Source organism: Paramacrobiotus metropolitanus, unplaced genomic scaffold, assembly GCF_019649055.1.
Source record: "Paramacrobiotus metropolitanus isolate TYO unplaced genomic scaffold, Prichtersi_v1.0 Parri_scaffold0000008, whole genome shotgun sequence".
NCBI lineage: Eukaryota > Metazoa > Tardigrada > Eutardigrada > Parachela > Macrobiotidae > Paramacrobiotus > Paramacrobiotus metropolitanus.
In genome coordinates, this window is record NW_026570228.1 from 667,990 (window position 1) to 687,683 (window position 19,694).

Genomic DNA, 19,694 nt, shown 5'->3' on the forward strand with positions numbered 1-19,694 from the left:
GAAAATTATTCCGCTTTGTCCAATTAATCCGCCACCTCGAATTTTTTAATGCCTGTTCCATCGTAATTTTTCTTGTATATAGCCCCAGTCCTAAGCATTCATAGACTGCAAGAACTATGTACTTCCTGGGTATGGTATAGCTTTAATTGGTAATAAGAATAAGAAATCCAATAACGGAAAACAGAATCATTATAGCCACTGCTGCGCCAACTGTGACAGTAGCTACTGCTGTTATACCATTCACTTATTAATTTGGACGCGATATTGTGCACCGGGTCTTCCGCATTCTCACATTCTTGGGAAGCAAACAGCTAAAGCCGCTCCATTACACAAAATACCGTAGCATAATCTACTTATTCTATGTTCCATATCACGAAGTATGCAACTGCCTGGCAATACGAGACCAAATCGTATTTGTACCTTGTTGTTAACAGCAAAGGGTGAGCGGGATAGGGAACAACGGCACGAAAGTATAGCAAACGTGTTATAAGCTCTTGCTTCGTCCTGCTCCAAATCCGGAATCCGTTTTCACTTCATTCCTACCTAATGCAGGACGACCTTTGACCTTGGCATATACAGATTTATTCGAAAAATCTTTCTTATTGCCAAACTCAAGCTACAACGAGTGCGTAACAGCTTTTGCGAATAAGATAAGCGGAGTCAGTGTCTTCGTTATCATTGAATTCGTCAACTCCGTTTTTGTTTTTTGAAAGTGAAACAGGCATTTTGAGATGGTCTCCCGTAGCATCAAACTCAGCGATTATATTATACTATCCTCCGTGGTCTTTCGAATAGTTTCGATACTTGTAGTGGTTATTGTATGTTGTTCTTCCCTGCTGACTTTCAGCCAGAAGTCATCACTAAGCCCTGGGGGCGCGTTGGATGTCAACCCTTTCCTCCTTAGATTTTGTGTTTAATTCAGCAGTAAGTGCAGAAACCGCGGCCATTTACTTATCTGCTCGCCTTAAAATATTAATATTATACTCGTACTGTAAAACATGGTGCGACCTGTATGATTGCAAATTATAATAATATTATTCTTCCATACCTTCATGAGTGAGTCTGAACACCTCACTGGCTACAAAACTGAAGAGAAAAGAGAAAAAAAGTATTATTAACCTTAACAGTCTGATAATCGCCGTCCTACTCCTTTTGGCCCATGTACTACAGTTTCGCAATTCGGCAAAAGGCTTAGGACAGAAAGGGGAATGTTCATGGCTTATAAGAAAAGGCCATTCTTACATATATAGCCAAAAAGTGACTCGTACATACTCGTACATATTACGAGACTACGAGTACATCGTAACAATTTTGCTCGTACTTCATAGCTATTTTCCCCTACAAGGTTGTACTTGGGTATTTCTTTTGAAAGAGTCAGTACTCTGTACGAGTATTAAAATGATAAAGCATGCTATTTATTATTTAGCATCTACTCGTATTTCACGTTAGTGCTAAATAATTTTCTTTCGTGCGTGTTGCGGGTTAGGAATACTTACCTCATTAGGCCTAATTTAATTTATATAATATACTTTTTATTCGCTTTGGAAGCGTGAATTAATGCCGTATATCCGTACAAGCCCGCGATCATATGCGACAAGCGTAACCTGTTTCCGTGCGCAGTATCACGAAATTAATTGTGCGAACATTCATTACTTATACCAAATCATAGACACAACTGCTAACTATTAGGAAATCTATGCACGAATTTCTGTTCATATTTTTTAAACAAACTTGGCTTAGTCTGGGTAATTACGTATTATTAACATAACAACATTGTTTCCGCTTCATCAAACGTACACTGTAGTTTGATTACAATTAATTAAAGCTTAATTAGTACTAAAAAATAGCACTTGTTTTACTATACGCATGTATTTCGTAAACATCACGGTTTAAACTTAAAAGCCAACCGAACGCAAAGGTCAAAGGGAGGACAAGGTTGCCGCCGTTGGCCAAAACGAGGAAGCGAACGAAAAGGCCATTCATATACGACTAATACTCGTAAATGAGAGGCCTTCTGCACCTCCTCCTCCCCTTTGTTGATATAACAAATCCGTAAAGTTTTGTTCCATTTTCTGTTAATGGCTGGGTTGGTCGACATTGGTTGGATACAGTCGACAGATATGAAAGATCTGAAATTCTGATGTATCGTAACTTTATCAGCTGATTGGGATCATAGCAAGAAGCAACTGAACTGAAAAAGGAAAGAATTGTAGCTATAGAAACAGGATAGAAACAGCAGAAGCTGTTAACAGGAAACCAGAATTTAGGAATCTAAGAATCACGAAAACATATCGAAGTATCGCATCGTACATGCAAGTACACTTTGAACTTATACCAACACCACAGAACCTTATCAGCATCTTAGAATCTAAGAAAGATTCTCCTCGGTCTAATTATTGACCTAACCACGATGCTAATCTAAGCAATACCCTGTTTCTTACCGCTTTGTGGGAACATGAATTTTTGAATCTGTACAGTATCAGCTGACGTCCGTGCGGAGTATGCGCTATGCACTACAATACTAGCACACTGTGTATTGCGTTTGTGCAGTTTCCATTCAAACCATGACCAGTACGTAATTCTCTCTGTCTTTTTTTGCCCTTTGGTGGCAAATCTACAGGCTCAGCAATAATGCATGATTAGCTCGAATCTTGATATGACATTTTGAATTTGGGTTCATTTGCAGCGTCTTGCCGGTCTCGACACTCGACACTGATAGAATTTATCCAAGTGTTGTGAACGTTCTGTTGTAAACGTTCTGTTATGTACTTCCTATGATAAGCGGATGATTCCTTCAGGTCAATATGACTCGCCCTGGGGCGTGATGCCGCGGTACCACTACCGACCGCTGTTAGCTGATACCAACCAGATGAACTACCAGAACACGGTTAATGTTCGCAACGGTGACGACACGTGGTGGCTGGGATACATCCAAGACATCAAAGGCGACCAAGCACTCATTCACTTTGACTCTGCAAAGGTCACGGCGAAATGGATCCACATGGGAAGCGTCTGGCTGCTGCCGTTTTACTGGGAGACTAACATATATCGTTTCAGCTACAAGATCAGGGAATTACAACTACAACTACAAGTGGCACTGCGTGATGAAGACGGCGGACCGTTTCGCTTTCGACCGCCACAGTGCTGCATACATCCAGAAGCTGCAAAGACTCCTGTGAAATGTTTAGTATCACAACGCAACTGTTTGATCCTCCCGGCAACGACACCGTTGTCACCACATGGTCTGAAATGGTTCATAAGGTCAAGTTGCCGCTTACTGGCTGCCATCGGATCCGCCGTTACTGGAGCGTCGCACCGGTCGGCTTTACACCAAACACTTCATTCCTTTTCCCGGGGCGCAAATGATTCTCAGCGCAGCATCCGACAAATTCCGCATAATAAAACATCTGCGCGATGCTTTCAGACCGCCACCCGCATCCGTCTGGCCGTGTCCGCCTGATCGCTGTCGTTTTCACTTACGCGTCGAGCGGGAAGGTTGTATGTTTGTTACCGTGAGTTTCGCAAGTGACGCCGAAACTGCCCAGGCGACGGAGGTCACGTTGACGAAAGTACTGCAGAATCATTTAGCCAGTCGGACAAGTCTTCCGTCCATTCGAAATCGTTTTGTCCTGCTACAGGAAACCGATTAGTAGCTTAGTACTGTATGACAGTTTTTGGTGGTTCTTTGATTTAGTAGCGGACTTCGAGTGCGAGAAAAAATTGATCCTGCATTTGTGCTTCTGCTTGTACAGCATTAAGCATGCACATGTTGCTCCTGCTTATTGATGCGTTAAGTGCCACTTAACTCACCGTGAAACCACGATCTCACGTTTAACGCCGGATTACCACCAAACATATGAAATTTACTTCCACTGTCAATAATCGTGCCTGGAATTTTTGAAGTATCAATTATAGCGTTAGAAACCGAAAATTTTAAAATAAGCTCGATGAAATATGTGGTTGGAACTTTCAATGTAACTATCTAAGATTCAAACTGTCGTCTTGCTACAGGGCTGGAGAGCAATGCATATCTAACGAGCGCGCCTTTTTCTCCGCTGACGCCTTGGCGACATCTTAGCCCACCTGGATGTACACTCCCAAATGAGGGCCCAACGGTAACAGATATACTTGCAATCTTTAGCGTACGCAATGCTTGATCATCTATTTACTGATCCCTTTTGCGACAGGGTGTGCGCATTGTGGCAGCTCTTGCTGAGGAGTGCCCGCATGGTGGAGCACGTCAGCATCTCTTTTGAGAGTTGTTGGCAGCTGCAGTCCGACAGCGATAACTGCTTCAAAGCGGCCACTCTCTTGAGCCGCTACATCACTTCGAACACTATCAGTGTAACCGTGCTGCGATTCCTCCCGCCAAGTGACGTGGGTACCTTGTTCAAATGGCTTGAACACATGTTAGACGTCCACCAAACCCAGCTGCCATTTCTCTACAAGGACCACACTAGCCACAGACCGCAACCGATTCCTCGGTACCATGACGTGCCCTTTAAACATCCGGCTGCGCTCGAGACCTTGGTATGCAAATACCTGGTCGACACCATTGTACTGTACAACTGGACCGTAGGCGACCTGTTCGGCCCCGCAGCGTTCCAGGTATTTGAATGGGATCGCTATCCGGCCGCCCGATCCCTGCGCGAACTCGAGCAGGACCTGATGGTGCATCTAACGCGGGAGTCACACTATCCCGCGGCTGCTCCTGCGCTGCAGCGAAGGCCGAACGCGCATGAGCGCGCGCTTCATGCACGCTCTCAACGACAACTTTCCGCCCTTCACTGAGCACACGCTGGTCTATCCAGAGGATTGGGAGTCCATTCGAAATTACATTTCCCTATGAGTACGAAGAAAGGTTCACTCTCACGGCCGTTCTGTACCCTAATTTTCTTCTCGACTGCGGTACGGTCGCGCACTTGACTCGAACATAGCAATGGCCAATGAGTGAGTGCCGGTGAGCGGTATAAAATCCGTCTGCCGTGCTCTCTCTCCGTTCTCAGATTCTGGCCACCTGGTTACAACCGGCAGTCGCCACAAACCGGTTTATGTTTACGTGGTAAAATCACGTAATGTAGGAATCTCCATGTCTTAGAACACAGAGTTTGTGTACGGAAAACTAGCAATGTGTACTGCTTGTATAATGCATGGACATGCACGCGCAGCTCTTGTGCTGTACGCAGACTATGTGGTCGGAGATGTGGTATCCTCTATAGCGTCGGGCGCGGCGGTGTCCGACAGGAGAAAACGAGTGCGAACCGGGCGGAAGAGTGGAAAACGTCATTTTGTAAAATGCCGAGTTAGATGGAAAGGGTTCACGCAGCTGGTTAACACGCAGATTCGCACTTACTACCTATGCACGCATTTTAGGTTGAGCGGATTTAACTCAGACGGGTCACTGCGCGTGTGGGACGAGGTGGACTTGTGGCTGCTGGATGTTTCTACACTGAGCCGATTGGCAATATACGGCATTGACCAACTCTTCCGTGTTTGAGATGTTCTGCTTCATATTGCCAACGCCGATCTCGTTCGTTCAAGTTATCTTGACCGACTATTTCCGTACTAAACCAGGAGCCGGAATTTGATGGAGAAGATGACGAACGTACTCGTGTGAGTCGTGTCACCAAAAGGCATGTCACTGGAGGCTGTTTTCTCTGTTAATAAGATAACCTTGTTTTAAGACGAACGTACTCGTGTGAGTCGTGTCACCAAAAGGCATGTCACTGGAGGCTGTTTTCTCTGTTAGTAAGATAACCTTGTTTTAAGCTGACCTTTTAAGATATCATTTCTCCCTCTTTTAAAAAGTTCCTTGTTTTGAGTTTTGTTATGTGATGATGTCCTTGATACTACAGTAATGCGTATAATACCCATACAATAAAAACAGTATAAAAACAGCACTGTCCTGTCATTTTTCAAACTAATGCTTCTGGTACTCGTAGACAAAGTCATGGCTTGGAATCTCGCCAGTTTGTAGCACAATCTTCTCTCCGATCTTCTGGTAAAATGCCGGCGACTCATTCGCTGCCGCAGCATTTATCGCAACGCCAGCTTCCGCCATAGAACAAAACATTTGCATGGTACAGAAGGATTACATAATATTTAGGCTTCCGTTGTTCAACCCGATGCGAGCCAAATTTTTTTATACCAAAAAATACTACAAAAAACGAACTTCTGATTATGGTATGATTTGTATTGTGTACGGTTTGATAAGCAGTACAAGAGTAGCAGTTACAGCTGACAGGGGTAGCAATTCGGAAAGCACTTCATCTATAAATTGCCCCTTCGGTGCTGCAAGAGTACAAAGGTCTCTGTATATCAGAATAAATTTGGCAAATTTGTAAACCCGTGACAATCGCTGCTCCCATATTTTATTAGCTGGAAATCAATCAAATTAGCCGAAGCTAACAATTGTAAGCCAACTGCGAGATGTGCATTACTCGCATAATTAATAGTGTAGGATATCGAAGATAAAGCGACAAACTTCATTCCACTACTGCAAGCAAGCAATCTTCATCCATTAGCCTATTTAGCCATGACCACATTATTACCGAAATTTAATGGCGCGAACCAAATCTGCCGTGTTCGTCTAAGTAATAATCATTACTGCTGGTGGAGGTGGTCTGCACCGGACAGGTGCTGATGGCCCACTTGGTCCACGTGCCGCTCTTGAAAGTCCACGCGTTGCAGCCGGCGGTGACGACGGTAGCGTATGTAGCATTGCGCACATCCAGCGCGATAGCGCTGAGAATCGGGATCCCGTCGAAGTTATTAGAAGCTCCGTTGTAGCGGAACACATTACCTTTGCGAGAGATGGTCCAAATCTCTCCGTCTTCCCCGATACTAACCCATTTGCTATACTGAAACACTCGCTGGTTGCTACCGGCCACGAGGGTCCATGTAGGGATCAAGCCTGCTCCGTTGTATTTTCGGATATCTCCATCATTACTGTCCAGTGCAGACGGCCTCTGAATCTCCACAGCGGTGTTTTTGCTCATGGCGTTGACCTGCAAATGGTTTTATACATCCATTAAAACGCTACGCTTCTGCAACGATAGCGGCTAAAAAGAAAAATTTCCTTAATATTTGTGGTAGTTTTTCAGATCTCCGTTTACGTTATTTTTCTTGGGATATGCGGCGGTTTATGCCTCGAAAGCACAACGTACTACAAAATATTTTGGATGCTTCCCAAATAAATAAGACTGACTAATACTGCATTTCGTTTGAATTCGACACGAACACATATATGTACAGCATAAGCCTGACTATCCGGGCTAAATCTTCATTATTGTATCAGAAAGATACAGTATTCGTCACTAGTCAGTGTGCTTTAGTGAGGGAATATAATACACAGTAATACGCTCATTCGCGAACAGTAGCTTACTCTCACCTGCAGACAGCGACCACTATTGGAGAACTCCCAAGCATTGCTGGTTGGATTGAAGCGGTATGTTTGACCCGTCAGAGTGCACAAGTGATGCCATCCATCCGGACTAGCGCCCACACTAACGGCTTTGGCAGATCCCACGTCCCCATCATTGACAAGTGGCGTGGGTTCGGGCAATGCAACCCAGGCCCCGTTGTCGAGACGGTTGACGATGCCGGTGCGATCGATGGCCAGGAGTACGTTCCCTTTACCGGAAATGTAGGAGAAGTTACTCAGCGGGGCGCTCGGCGACGGGATCTGGCCAAGGACGCCGACTACACTGACGAAAAAAATCAGACCACCTTCCAGAATCATCGTTAGGAGGCAGCTGGTTTGACTGCTAAGAGAACTCCCTCTGATGCGCTGCGGTCGAAGAGTTACGAAGAAATGCCAGTGTGGAAAGTAAAGTAATTCAATACAAAGACCAGGATCAGCGGAGAAGCGGCTTAAATACGCGGCAACCTGCACAACAGCAGTTTGATGACAGCTACAAAAGCCGTTTAAAGCGAGCCGAAACTGCGGGATAAAAGTAAGGAATGCGCATATCATTACCAGGTACCTCAGGAAACAATTGCTAATTACTGCCAAGTTGTGCAATCCCTAACCGTTTTTACGAGGCTTCTATGATATCGTAAACCCTGGTTTCATAATAACAGACTCGTGAAACTGCCTTGCTTATTTACATATGACAACCTAAATTCTGCGTTGTGACTTACATAAACTCACGGGAGTAGGCTGTTTCCGCTTTTCACTGCCGAAAACAAAGCTGTGAATTCTTATTGATTTAACAAAGTTCTGCTGGCAATCGCCGGCCAACCACGTGTGGACAACCCACCGAATCGGTATCTCTGTAGTTTTTATGGCCATTCTGGCTAGACATACAAACGGTTTGTACCGCAATAACGGTGTCACGGCCGGCATTTAGGGAATTGTTTCTCTGCTCTAAGCAGCACTGCTCAGAGCAGCAGGGAAATAAGAAATGTGATATTTCTGTATGCTAAAATGCTAAAACGAAATATTCGATGTAGGAGAAACGCCCCTTAGACTGCATCGTAATGTGTGGTATTTTAGGAATCGGAGGTTTGCAGTTGGTCGTCGTTTTCCGGTGGCATCACCTTAAAGGAAGCACAATTTCAATCAGCTTATTAAATACATGTATATAGCAGCAAACATGTCAAAGTTTTACAGTTAGCATACTGTAATATCTGTACGTCACGTGGAGTAAAGTAATAATAGCATGTACAGTAATTCGACACGAACGTATGATACGTAAAACTATGTGTATTCATTCAAAATTAAATGAGGAAAAAGAAGTCCTTAACCTTTACGCACAAATAATTCTCAATTAGAAAATGCTTTTAATTTGTGGTCATAAATTACTTCGTGGTCACGCTGGTGTAGATGTTGATGGTGAGCGCCGATAAAACAACAATTATTTTATTGTTTGTGTGCGAGATTAACTGTATTCAATCCTTAATAAAAAGTAATTTGTAGGCAATAGTAAGTATTTTGAATAATATGGGGTTTTGTCAGTGTTTGTATACGTAGTAGCCGCAACCCTTTTTGGCGCAGTCATCATGTTGTTCTAATGAAATCGTAGTGTAATGGCGAAACCAAGTAATTAGTAAGGAAATGGTGGCTTTTGTTTTTATCTGAATATATACATTCCAGTATTTCCACAATACCTCACTGTTAGAATATTTTCGAATAAGTAATCCATACATTTGTATATTTGTGCAATCAGTTTTCTTCAAGGTTCTTTTGTCCGCCTCCAAAGCAGGCTTTTTTCATTTTCAACAACTGTATCCCCGTGGATCCGGAACGGATGTCCTTGATTTATTCATGCATCAATTTCATGATGATTGTACCACGACGCCGGAAGACACCCATCCTAGTAACGACGAAATACAACCGAAAAGACTTACAAAATTTCATTTCAGTTTTATTTAGGAGTAATAAAAGAAATTCAATCAATCTAAAGGAATCTAAACAGTTAAATGAGACAAAATTAAAATTACAGCCACATGTAGTACAAACTGATCGAGTATTTATTAAAAACAAGAAACACGGTGTATTTTTTAAAATTTTAAATAAATGTTTGTCTTTTTTATCGTTTCGGCTGGCTACCGCATGTACATTTTCATTTACATAATTATGTTGTTTCATATTTTAAATACTTTTACATATTCATTCACATATTTGTTTTTGTGGGGCAGATTAATAGAACGATGGTTGTATAGTAAGGTTTGTTTTTATTAATTGCGCTCCGTTAGCAATGTTTTTACGTTGGCCGAGCATAGGACTAATTTTACAACGCATTTTTCTTATACCTTCTCCTTTATGGCAAGTCTTCTGTTCTGATAAATGGATATCGTAGTGCAATGGCGCAATGTCATTCCGGCGTCGATCAGTCTTAGAGTCATTGGTAAAGATGTTCTACGTAAACTTCAAGACATCGTTTACCCGTGATTTTTTATTCATGAAATAAGCCGAGCATATCGGAGTATAAATTAATTTACTCGTGTTTATTTCACAGTGTTTGTGTTCAAACATTTTTGATGTTAATACGATTTTACTACAATTTTAGTCATATTTTTACTATAATTTTCTTTTCCGAGTTTTTTATCTTAGACTTTGATTAATACATTTTAAATAACTAATTTCTTATTAAATTCTTTTTTATTAATAATTTTAACAGCCAACGGGAATTTTGGTACGGTAATTAATTTTCTGCTTGTGTTGTTGTGTAAACTGTATAAAGTGAACGTTGATATGTGAATTTCAATACTGTACTTAATTGTTGCTGGATTTTTTACCTAAACGTTGACACATCGTTTAAATTTGTATTATTTTATTTTAAAAATGAAAAGAGTACAAGGAGAATTTAATTAACCTATGCGCACGTGTTTCTTCGTGAAGTCGATTTTAATATAATTATCTTTTTTTATTGTAATTTTCTCATATAGATATTTTCGGCTTCTGTACTCGTACACAATTAAGTAAATAAATCTGGTTTAATCTTGCTGCTGTTTCAGTAATTGCGAGATTTCAACGTTCCTCCAGGATCTGTTGTCGTTGAACAGAAAATGTTGACGCTGTAAGTACTGTAAATTCAGCACTGCAGTTACTGAGTGCAGTAACTGAAACAAAAGTAAAGTTATAATTCTATACAAAATTTCGTACAGCATACTTATGGTTAATAAGCAAAGAGTGAATCGGTCAGTTAAACGCTTGTACGTACAGTTTCACGTTGTGCCTGACCACCGGTAGTACGTCTCAACTGGTTTTTATCCGCCCCAGTATCACGTGCGCAGGCGCTCGTTGATTTCGCGGAAAATCCGTTATCTCTGATGCAGATCGCCACCATTCTACATCATGGCGCAGAAGGCCAACTCCTTTTTCAAGGGTCTGGAGGATTCCTTTCGGGATCTGTCGTTCGACTCCCCTTCCTCCATCGCGTCCCGTTCCCTCCTGGCCAGTTCCCCGCCGCAGCATTCTCTGGAATTCGGAACATGGGCCAATCCGTCTCCCAGTCCGACGCTGGAACGTGGCGTGCCCGTATTACCTCCTCCGCTGACTCCTCTGGGACGCTACAACCGTGGAATTCCCAACAGCTCCCGTGCAGCTCGAATGGCCATCCTGCGGGATTCCGGGAACAGTCATGTGGTCTGGAGCGGGACGCTACCACCGCGCAACTGTCGCACAAACTCGCCGTTCTCCTGCAAGGTAAAGATTGCTGATAAACTGTGCTGATATCTCAAAATCTCTGTAGTCTAATGCAGATCGGAGTAGCAGTAGTACGATGACGTAACCAGCCGCGTGATATATTTTAGCGTTCGCTTTGTACTTCCTCCTAATAAACTGTGCTCGAGACGTAAGAATTCTGTTCACCGTCGTAGTTTTGTTACGATGTGTACGGAAATTGTGCTGCTTCAAATACAGTCTGTACTTCAGATACCATTTCCTTGTTGTGGTTTTGCTCGATTGCGATGAACTGATGTTTACGTTCTTCTGTAACACAGTACACGTCATTTGTTTCAGGTATTTTTGGGTGGTGTGCCGTGGGATATCACGGAAACGGACTTGCAGAAAACGTTCGGAGTTTTTAGCCCACTGCGCGTGGAATGGCCGGGTGTGCACGACCACTCTTCAACGCAGCGTCCAAAAGGTGAGAAAAAATCAAAAATGTGCTGAGTATTATGAAAAATTACTTATAGGAGGAATGCGTAGAGTAGAAGGAATCGTAGAGGAATGCATGGTTATTTTATTAATGGGCTTTGCTGTTAAAATATAAATTTTAAATTCGAATGAATTTGCGTAGAGCGTCTAGTCATACCCGGTACATGCATGCATGCATGCATTCGGTTGTTTTGATTTTGTACAGAAATGTTTATTAAATTCTTATCTATCGTGAACGTCCAACATAGTTAGAGCAATTCGTAGAAGGTTGATTTTGGTCGAAGACTGGCAGAGAATTATCAGAATTATCATAATTTTCGGATTAAATCTGGCCTGCGATTCGGTCTTTATTGTATAATTTTGTGAAATCGTTTTGAATTATTTTTGACAATTTCGCGACAAGTATTCCATCATTTGTCACAGTTTGACAATCTGCTTTTTTTACAGGACATCTGTACCTGCTGTTTGAAGACGAGCGCTCCGTGAAGAAGCTGTTGGGCCGTACGTTGCTCCTACGACGTCCACCACAACCAGCACAACTGGTTCTACCGCGTGGCCAGTCCGCGGATGCTGGGCAAATCTGCGCTGGTCAGCCCGTGGCAGCTGGCCGATGCCACCTACGCGCTGCACGGTTACGTGCCCACTCCGGGCACACCCTACCGCATCTTCGTGGCCAATCTGCACGGGATGATTACGGCCGAGGGACTGGGGCGGATCATGAATGATTTGTTCGGCGGCGTCATCGCCGCCACACTGGACACTGGTAAGCATCATTCAAGAATAACGTAAAAAAAAATTATTCTGTGCAATGGTAAATGGCATAGGATCGGCGTAACGATATGCAGTTTTAATGAAGCTGGTTGTTGTAGTGCAGTGGCTACCTATCCACGGTTAGCTACGTTAATAGCGTACTAGTTTGCTAAATATACGTAATTTATTTCAACTTAATTTTTAAAAAAAGGCTATTATTAATTCCTCTCGTGTTTCATATCGGTAGGGTATGTCGGTAATTAAGGGTAAAAAATTAGCGTTAGCAGTGAACAACGTTTCTTTCGAGACAGATAAAACAGACAGAAAATTACTGTAAATTTTGAAAACGTTTTATTGACAGATAAGACGGAACACCCATTCGAATCGTGCCGCGTAACCTTCAACAACCCGACTGGCCACCTGAAAGCCATCACCGCGGAGACGCTAGAGATCCGGACGGCCAAGTTCACCTGCCAAATCAAGATCGATTCCTACCTGGAGGATGCCGTGTGCAGCACCTGGGGCGTGCAGCCCGGGCAGTATATAACGAAGGTTGATATCAGTCCAGTTTCAAGCAGTCTGGTCGTCGGTAATTCTGGAGGCTGCGCGGTTGGCGGTGGTGCGGGGCACGGTGGTGGGCAGTTTTGCCTTGTTGGTGATGTCGGCGTTGGTGGACAAGCTGGAGACGCGGGAGGGTGCGGAGGAGATGGTCGAGGAGGAGGCCGAAAAAAGCGAGGAGGAGGCCGACGAGGCGGCGGGACAGTGCCTCAAGCGATTCGCTTTCAATTGAGTAAGAATATCGTAAAATTTCCTGATATCGCTAAATTTTTAATTAATTTTTATTACAATTACGCTTTAATCTTCCATCTCGTTAAAATAAAAGCCGAAAAAGTTTGCTTCGATCTGATTTGGTAGGATTACAGTGAATTAAAAGAAAGTGTAGCAAATTTTATGCGGAAAACGTTTTTGCTTCAAATTTTCATTAACTTTTCTGTTTGTTTTTGACACCGGTGCACCACCGATTTCACCGATTTCCAACGTTGTGATTATTTCCTCACACCGGTGGAACCCGGTGCAATTTTTCCCAAAAGTCGCACCGAACAGATGTATATTTTAACCGAAAATTCACCGCGATTTTCTCGAATTTTACCGGTGCACCGTTGAAAATTTAATGTAACATTTATTGGCTGTTTCTCCGCAGGACAGCACTTGATTCCCCTTTACTTCCCGCAAATTGTGAACGTGAATTGGAACAGTTTTCCCAGGCCAGACGCGTTCACTATGCTTGGTTACCTTGGCGCCCATGATTTTGATGGAGTGATCGACTTGGGCGTCCCTCCTCGCTTCCATCGGGGGACTGCAGCGCAGGGTTGGGACGTTATTACGTTCCGTCTCCGCCCCGGCCAGACGCCGAAGAGACGTGCCGCCGGCCGCATCGAGTAAGTGCGAATTTTGGTACAAATTTCTATACAGTGTGCTGTGTGCACATAAAATTATAATAAAATTGTCCTTTTTAATCCTGATTTAAGAAATTACGTTCAAGTGGGCCACCTTGAATTATTTTTCTCCCAAACTGTTTCATATTTTTTTATGTAACGTTCTGAGCCTATGTTTAATTGTGGACTTATTGCATTTTCAGTGCATATCATCTCAGCTACCCGACCGGAGAAGAACACGCCCCCGTCCTTGTGTACACCGAAGATTGGTAAAAACCGAACAGATGTCGGCGCGATTGTCTTTTGAGATACATGGGGCAGTATGCTGGCGCACGGGAGTAACGGAAACCTAACTAAGCTTAATTTGTACTGAAAGTTAAATTTTATGTCTTCGATATTTTTTCGACAATTTGTTTTAGCTTGTTTGGCGATACGTGCCAGTGTTAAAAGCCCTTTGCAGATAAGTTTTGTAATGATCCCTGTTAATAATATTTACAAGAAACGGCTTCGGCATTTCTTGTGGTCTGCGGTCGGGTTCCTTGAATGATTTTGATTAATTTAGTATTGCTGCATTCACTATTTGCGATAACTATGAGCATTAAACAGTAGTGTTACTGTTACTTCAGTTCTCCACCACCTATCACGATTTGCGCTCAAGAAAATACGGTAATTTGGTTACTCGCTGTCTCAGTCGGCGCTGCGTACTGGACAGTACAGGACAGTGAAATTGGTCTCTCACTATGTGCAGTGAACAGTAGTGGTACTTCAGTTACTGACCACCACTCGTTTCGTTACGTACCAACCTAGCGAGCGGTACGCAATGATTATTTTCAGTAGGTCGGTCACCACTCGCCTACCGGTCTCTGTACACGAGAACAGTGACACTTCAGTCAATATGTGCAGTTCCAGAAGTGATAGCTCAGTTACTCGTTCGTCACCACTCGTTTGGTTGCTCACTCACTCTGTGCACTGGAGAGTAGCGGTAGTGCGGTTACCTATCGGGCTAGTAATTTGACACTCAATTTGTACACTAAATAGTAGTGATAGTTCGGTAATTCGTTGATTCAAACCCATGTGACCGTACCTCCGTGGCTGTAGTCTGCAAATGCATGGACACCCGTTTTTTTTTAAAAATGACAGTTGATTATGAAGCAGTTTTTATTATTCTAAACTGTTCTTTGAGTCGATGTACGTGACAGCGGTACTCTGCTGTATATTTCCAATGTGAACAGCCCTTTTTCATTGATTGTGAATTGTGATCATCAATACATTCTAAAAGTAGCCTTTATAATTCATTCCTGACGAGGATGCCGTTAAGGTGTTTTTTTTTTGTAGGGAATATAAATTTTCCGATCTGAGCAGTGCAATCGGTTTGGCATTTTCTAATCGGCCAGGGTCAAAAAGAGGGAGGAATTTTGAGAGGGAGGAATTTCTGCGTGGTCAAAAAGAGGGAGGAATTTCTGAAGGGAGGGAGGGAGGAATTTTATTATGTTAAAAAATAAGGGAGGAATTTTTTCGAAGTTCAAATGAAGTACTTAAGGACCTCGAACCCGGGTCCCCGAGGTCGCCACCGAGATTTTCTCATCAAGCTGCGAGCAGCCCGCGTTTCTAATTCAAGACATGTTGAGAGTTCGATGAAACGGAAGTACCAGTGACCTTAAGGTCGCCACGTGACCTTTGGGTCGCCACCGATTTTCATAGTGATTCCTATGCAGTTTGACATGTTGAGTCGAATTGAAGAACTCGGGGACCTCGAACTGGGTCCACGAGTTCGCCATCACGACATATACCATATATGCACAGTGTAATGTGCTGAGTCGAATTAAAGTACTCGGGGACCATCTAACCCGGGTCCTTGAGGTTGCCACCCCGATATGTAACATATATTCACGGTTTGCTATGCTCGGTCGAACTGAAGTGCTCCGGGACCTGGGAACCGCGCCCCTCGAATCTGTAGTTGTGTTTTTAACACATTTTTGAATATATTTTTGACTATTATAAAATTATGTCTTCTGATATTTCTGTACATATCTCTACAGTTTCTGAATATTTCTTCTAAATATTTCTAAATTTTTAAAAACTTATTAAATTTTTAGTTAACGGATGTCCAGATTTCTGGTTACAGTATCTGAATATATCTAAAAACTGAACTTCCACTCGTAAATGTTTTGCTTTTCATTACCTAAAAGTAAAAACCTTAATTCTTAAGCATCAAAAAGCTTTACAACTAAATACCTAAACAAGCAAGAATTTCTATTTTATATAAATTTCACTTTTTAATTTTTTTAATTGTTTAAAATGTTAAAAAGCTTAAACAACAAAATTACTTAACAGCTACATAGATAACTGAAACGTCAAACACCAGAATATCAATGTCGGTGGATTAGGATATACAAACATCAAAACAGCTAAAAACAAAGACATCTGAATAGTTCAATACAGATGCCAAATACCTTAGTTGTGTAGATACAATTCTCGAAATGCCTAAGTTTGAAGTAAGTAATAAGCCTGATCTCGATTTACCAATACGTACAACCATCTTTAAATCCATAAGAAGCCTTATTATCTGAAGTTAAATCTAAGTAGCTACCCAAAATTCATTTCAGCTATGGTCGGATACAACAGCTAAACGTAGGACGAATCTTATCTGAGGCGTTAATTTGGTTTTCAAAACTTTGATTATGCTGTGAAGTTATACAAGAAGATGTAATTCGTTTTTCCATAGTGCTTTAAAATAAATAAAAAAAACCGTGGTAAATTAGAGGCTGAACGTACAGTACGAGTACATGAGTGCGAACGCGGTTTTTGCGCGCATCAGCCGGTCGATGAGATTGCACGCGGAAGTGACGGAACCAAAGTTTTGGTATTCTTTCTAAGCATAAAAATATTCTTTATGACGACTGAAATTTGTTTAAGAACAAAACAAATTTCTATTTCATTTGTTTGGCGTAAAAACGGTTCACTTATGCGCATTTACATGTACGATTTTAACAAGGTGGTTTATAATGAGAATTTAGATCTGCAACTAAAAGCCCAATCTGCAAGGTCGAATCTGAAACTTCAGCGATTACGCCTCATACGGCTTTAGGGCAAGTGGACGGCGGTTTTTAATTTAAAATGTATAAAGCAACGAAAGCGTTAAGCATTAACACCCTATACTAGGAGATACTGTATGAGACATATTGTATGAGATTTCAATGAGTTTCAAAACAAACTGGCACATCACAAAGTCTCATTATGAAACATTGTGTCATGTGTAGTTGTGTTCCAATGTGTCATCCGCAGATAAAGGTAATGCGCTGTTGATTTGCTTTTAAAAATTAAAATATCGTGTTTCAAATATTTAATGCCGTTTTCAGCCAGACTTCATTTTTCCACTGCAGTTTTAGAATCCAAACGGTCATAAACTATAAAAAATTATATTAAAATATAATATGAATTTATGATCCAAAGCTTGCGGTAAACATAAAGAAATTTGATCTAAAAGTGGTGTTTGAATTTATCTTTACAGCAGCATTACATAAAGTAATTTGATTAGAACATAATCAGCAAGTATTAAAACGTAGTGGTTTTAGGTAAAGAAAATTCGGCATGCTGTGCACTTTGATACTTAAAGAATTTAGGTATTTTGAAGTGAAATGCCAGTTTTTAAAAACCTTGTTTTTTCAACCAGTTTTACATTTAGGGTAATTTATTTTTCAGATATTCTTAAACACTGTAATCGGAATTTGTACGTCTGCGTTTTACCTAATGCAAAATGGTAGAGCTGTTGAGAAGTAGAATTATTGAAAAATGTATGTAAAAATGTGATAAATGATTGAAAACGTGGAACATTTAAAATATTTTTTGAAATGTATCAAGAAATAATTGGATATATCTGAACCTTTCGAAAATACCACTAAGTATATTCAAAAATATCTAGAAATATATTTAAATATTTAAAAGTATATTTAAAAAAATGTATAATACAAAGAAAAAGTATTCATAGAAAAAATAAGATTTATTGAAAAAATAATGAGAAATACTTAGAATTATAACGAATATTTAGAAGTTTTGAGAAATATTGAAAAATTGTCGAGATAGGTACAGAAACATCAGAAAACTTAATTGTAGAGTAATCAAAAATACGTTCAGAAATGTGTTAAGACATATTTGCAGGTATATTTTAAATTATCGAAAAATATGTTGAAATGTAATCAGGAATATGTCGAAAAATATCTAAAATATTTAGAAATATATTTAGGAATAGGAAGAAATATAGTAAGAAATACTAATGAAAATATTTAGAAACATTCAGGAAGATTTAGAAATATTCCGGGTTTCTACGTCCTACAGCAGTAGTTTGATAAAGCACATCAAACTATGCATATAAAATATATATCATGGTGGCGACTTTGGGGACGTGGGTCCAAGAACCCGCAGCACTTCAGTTCGACTCAACATAGCAAACTATGCATATGTGGTACATATCGTGGTAGCAACCTCAGGGACCCAGTTCAAGGTCCCCGAGTACTTCAGTTCGACTCAACAAGTTAAACTGTATAGGAATCACCATGAAAATCGGTGGCGACCCAAAGGTCACGTGGCGACCTAAAGGTCACTGGTACTTCCGTTTCATCGAACCCCCAACATGTCTTGAATTAGAAACGGTGAGCGAAGCGAGCCCGCTTGATGAGAAAATCACGGTGGCGAACCCGGGGACCCGGGTTAGAGGTCCTTAAATACTTCATTTGAACCTCGAAAAAATTCCTCCCTCTTTTTAACCAAATCAAAATTCCTCCCTCTTTTTGACCACGCAGAAATTCCTGCCTCTCAAAATTCCTCCCTCTTTTTGACCCTGGCCTTCTAATCTGAAGAAAAAAAATTATTCCGTATTCTACGAAAATTTACGGATCGTATAAGGCGTATGTACTGATTAATCACTGTCCTTACTTCTGCGCGGACTGTAATGGAAGGTCGCCGCTTAACGATTACTATGGTCAACCGTTTACAGCTGCCTTCAAATGGCTTTTAACGAGCGTTCTTATTCCTAAGTCATGTTTTTGAGCGCTTTAAATTGTTAACGATAGAAGTACACCTAAATATGAAAATTAATTAATCATAATGAAGATGCACGAGCATCGATTTGTACGAGTTAATGTGTAAACGTAGAAGCCAGCTCAATGATATATACGGTACTATAATTGTATTTTATGTAGCATGTATTTTATGTAGTATTTTATGTAGTATTTTATGTAGAGTGTCTTTCAATAAAATTAATAATATTTGTCGTGTACGTTGCTTTCCTAGCAACTACTGTTTTACTTCTAACTACTTTCTGCTGTACTTTCTGTCATTCTACCTGCTGCGCAGTTCCTGTTCACATCATTAATTATGTAGTATTAATTAACTATTAAAGTATTACTTATACAATACTTCACAATATTATTTCTCTTATAAAACTCGAAGAAGCGTGTACGCTCAAGTTGATACTCGTGCATCTTCATTATGGAAATTATTAAGACTAAGACTCTTGCAGTTTCCTCTCATCCAGTGTGCGCGACTGCAAGTTCGGTTCATGGTCCCTGACACAGCTAGGCAGGAGTATCATACTAATAATTCTCCTCATACCGATAAAATTCATAATCATACTGATCGTCATTATATATACAATCCTAACTCCGCCGTTTCTTTTTCTCCCTTTTCCTTCAACACTGTCCGGCGCAGAATTTCGTTCGATAGCTTAAAAAACGCCTAAAATCCTGTAGTTTGTCCCTATAACTTTAGTTTTTCGACCTTCTTTTCCTTCGAATTACGAAACACGACCAAAACGAATTTTGCTGATTGGCTTATCATAAAGTAATTATTAGTGGATTGGCGGAAATGCGCATATTTCGAGCGGAAACTGCTGACACAGCGTGGCA

General features: G+C 41.2%; 2 protein-coding genes across 2 annotated transcripts; one reads left to right on the plus strand and one right to left on the minus strand.

The window, feature by feature from the left end:
• Positions 1-6,357: 6,357 nt before the first annotated feature.
• On the minus strand, positions 6,358-7,856 carry LOC129582715 (uncharacterized). Its single transcript, XM_055474313.1, has 2 exons — positions 7,391-7,856; positions 6,358-7,007 (listed from the first exon to the last, which is right to left on the minus strand). Exons 1-2 carry the CDS (start codon positions 7,739-7,741, stop codon positions 6,558-6,560), a joined length of 801 nt encoding a protein of 266 aa, XP_055330288.1. The 5' UTR covers positions 7,742-7,856; the 3' UTR covers positions 6,358-6,557.
• A 3,082-nt stretch (positions 7,857-10,938) lies between these two features.
• On the plus strand, positions 10,939-13,145 carry LOC129582835 (cytoplasmic polyadenylation element-binding protein 1-like). Its single transcript, XM_055474451.1, is given in 6 exon segments — positions 10,939-11,152; positions 11,468-11,594; positions 12,053-12,105; positions 12,107-12,368; positions 12,717-12,907; positions 12,957-13,145. Coding segments are annotated over 6 exon segments (918 nt in total). The 5' UTR covers positions 10,939-11,056.
• Positions 13,146-19,694: the final 6,549 nt, after the last annotated feature.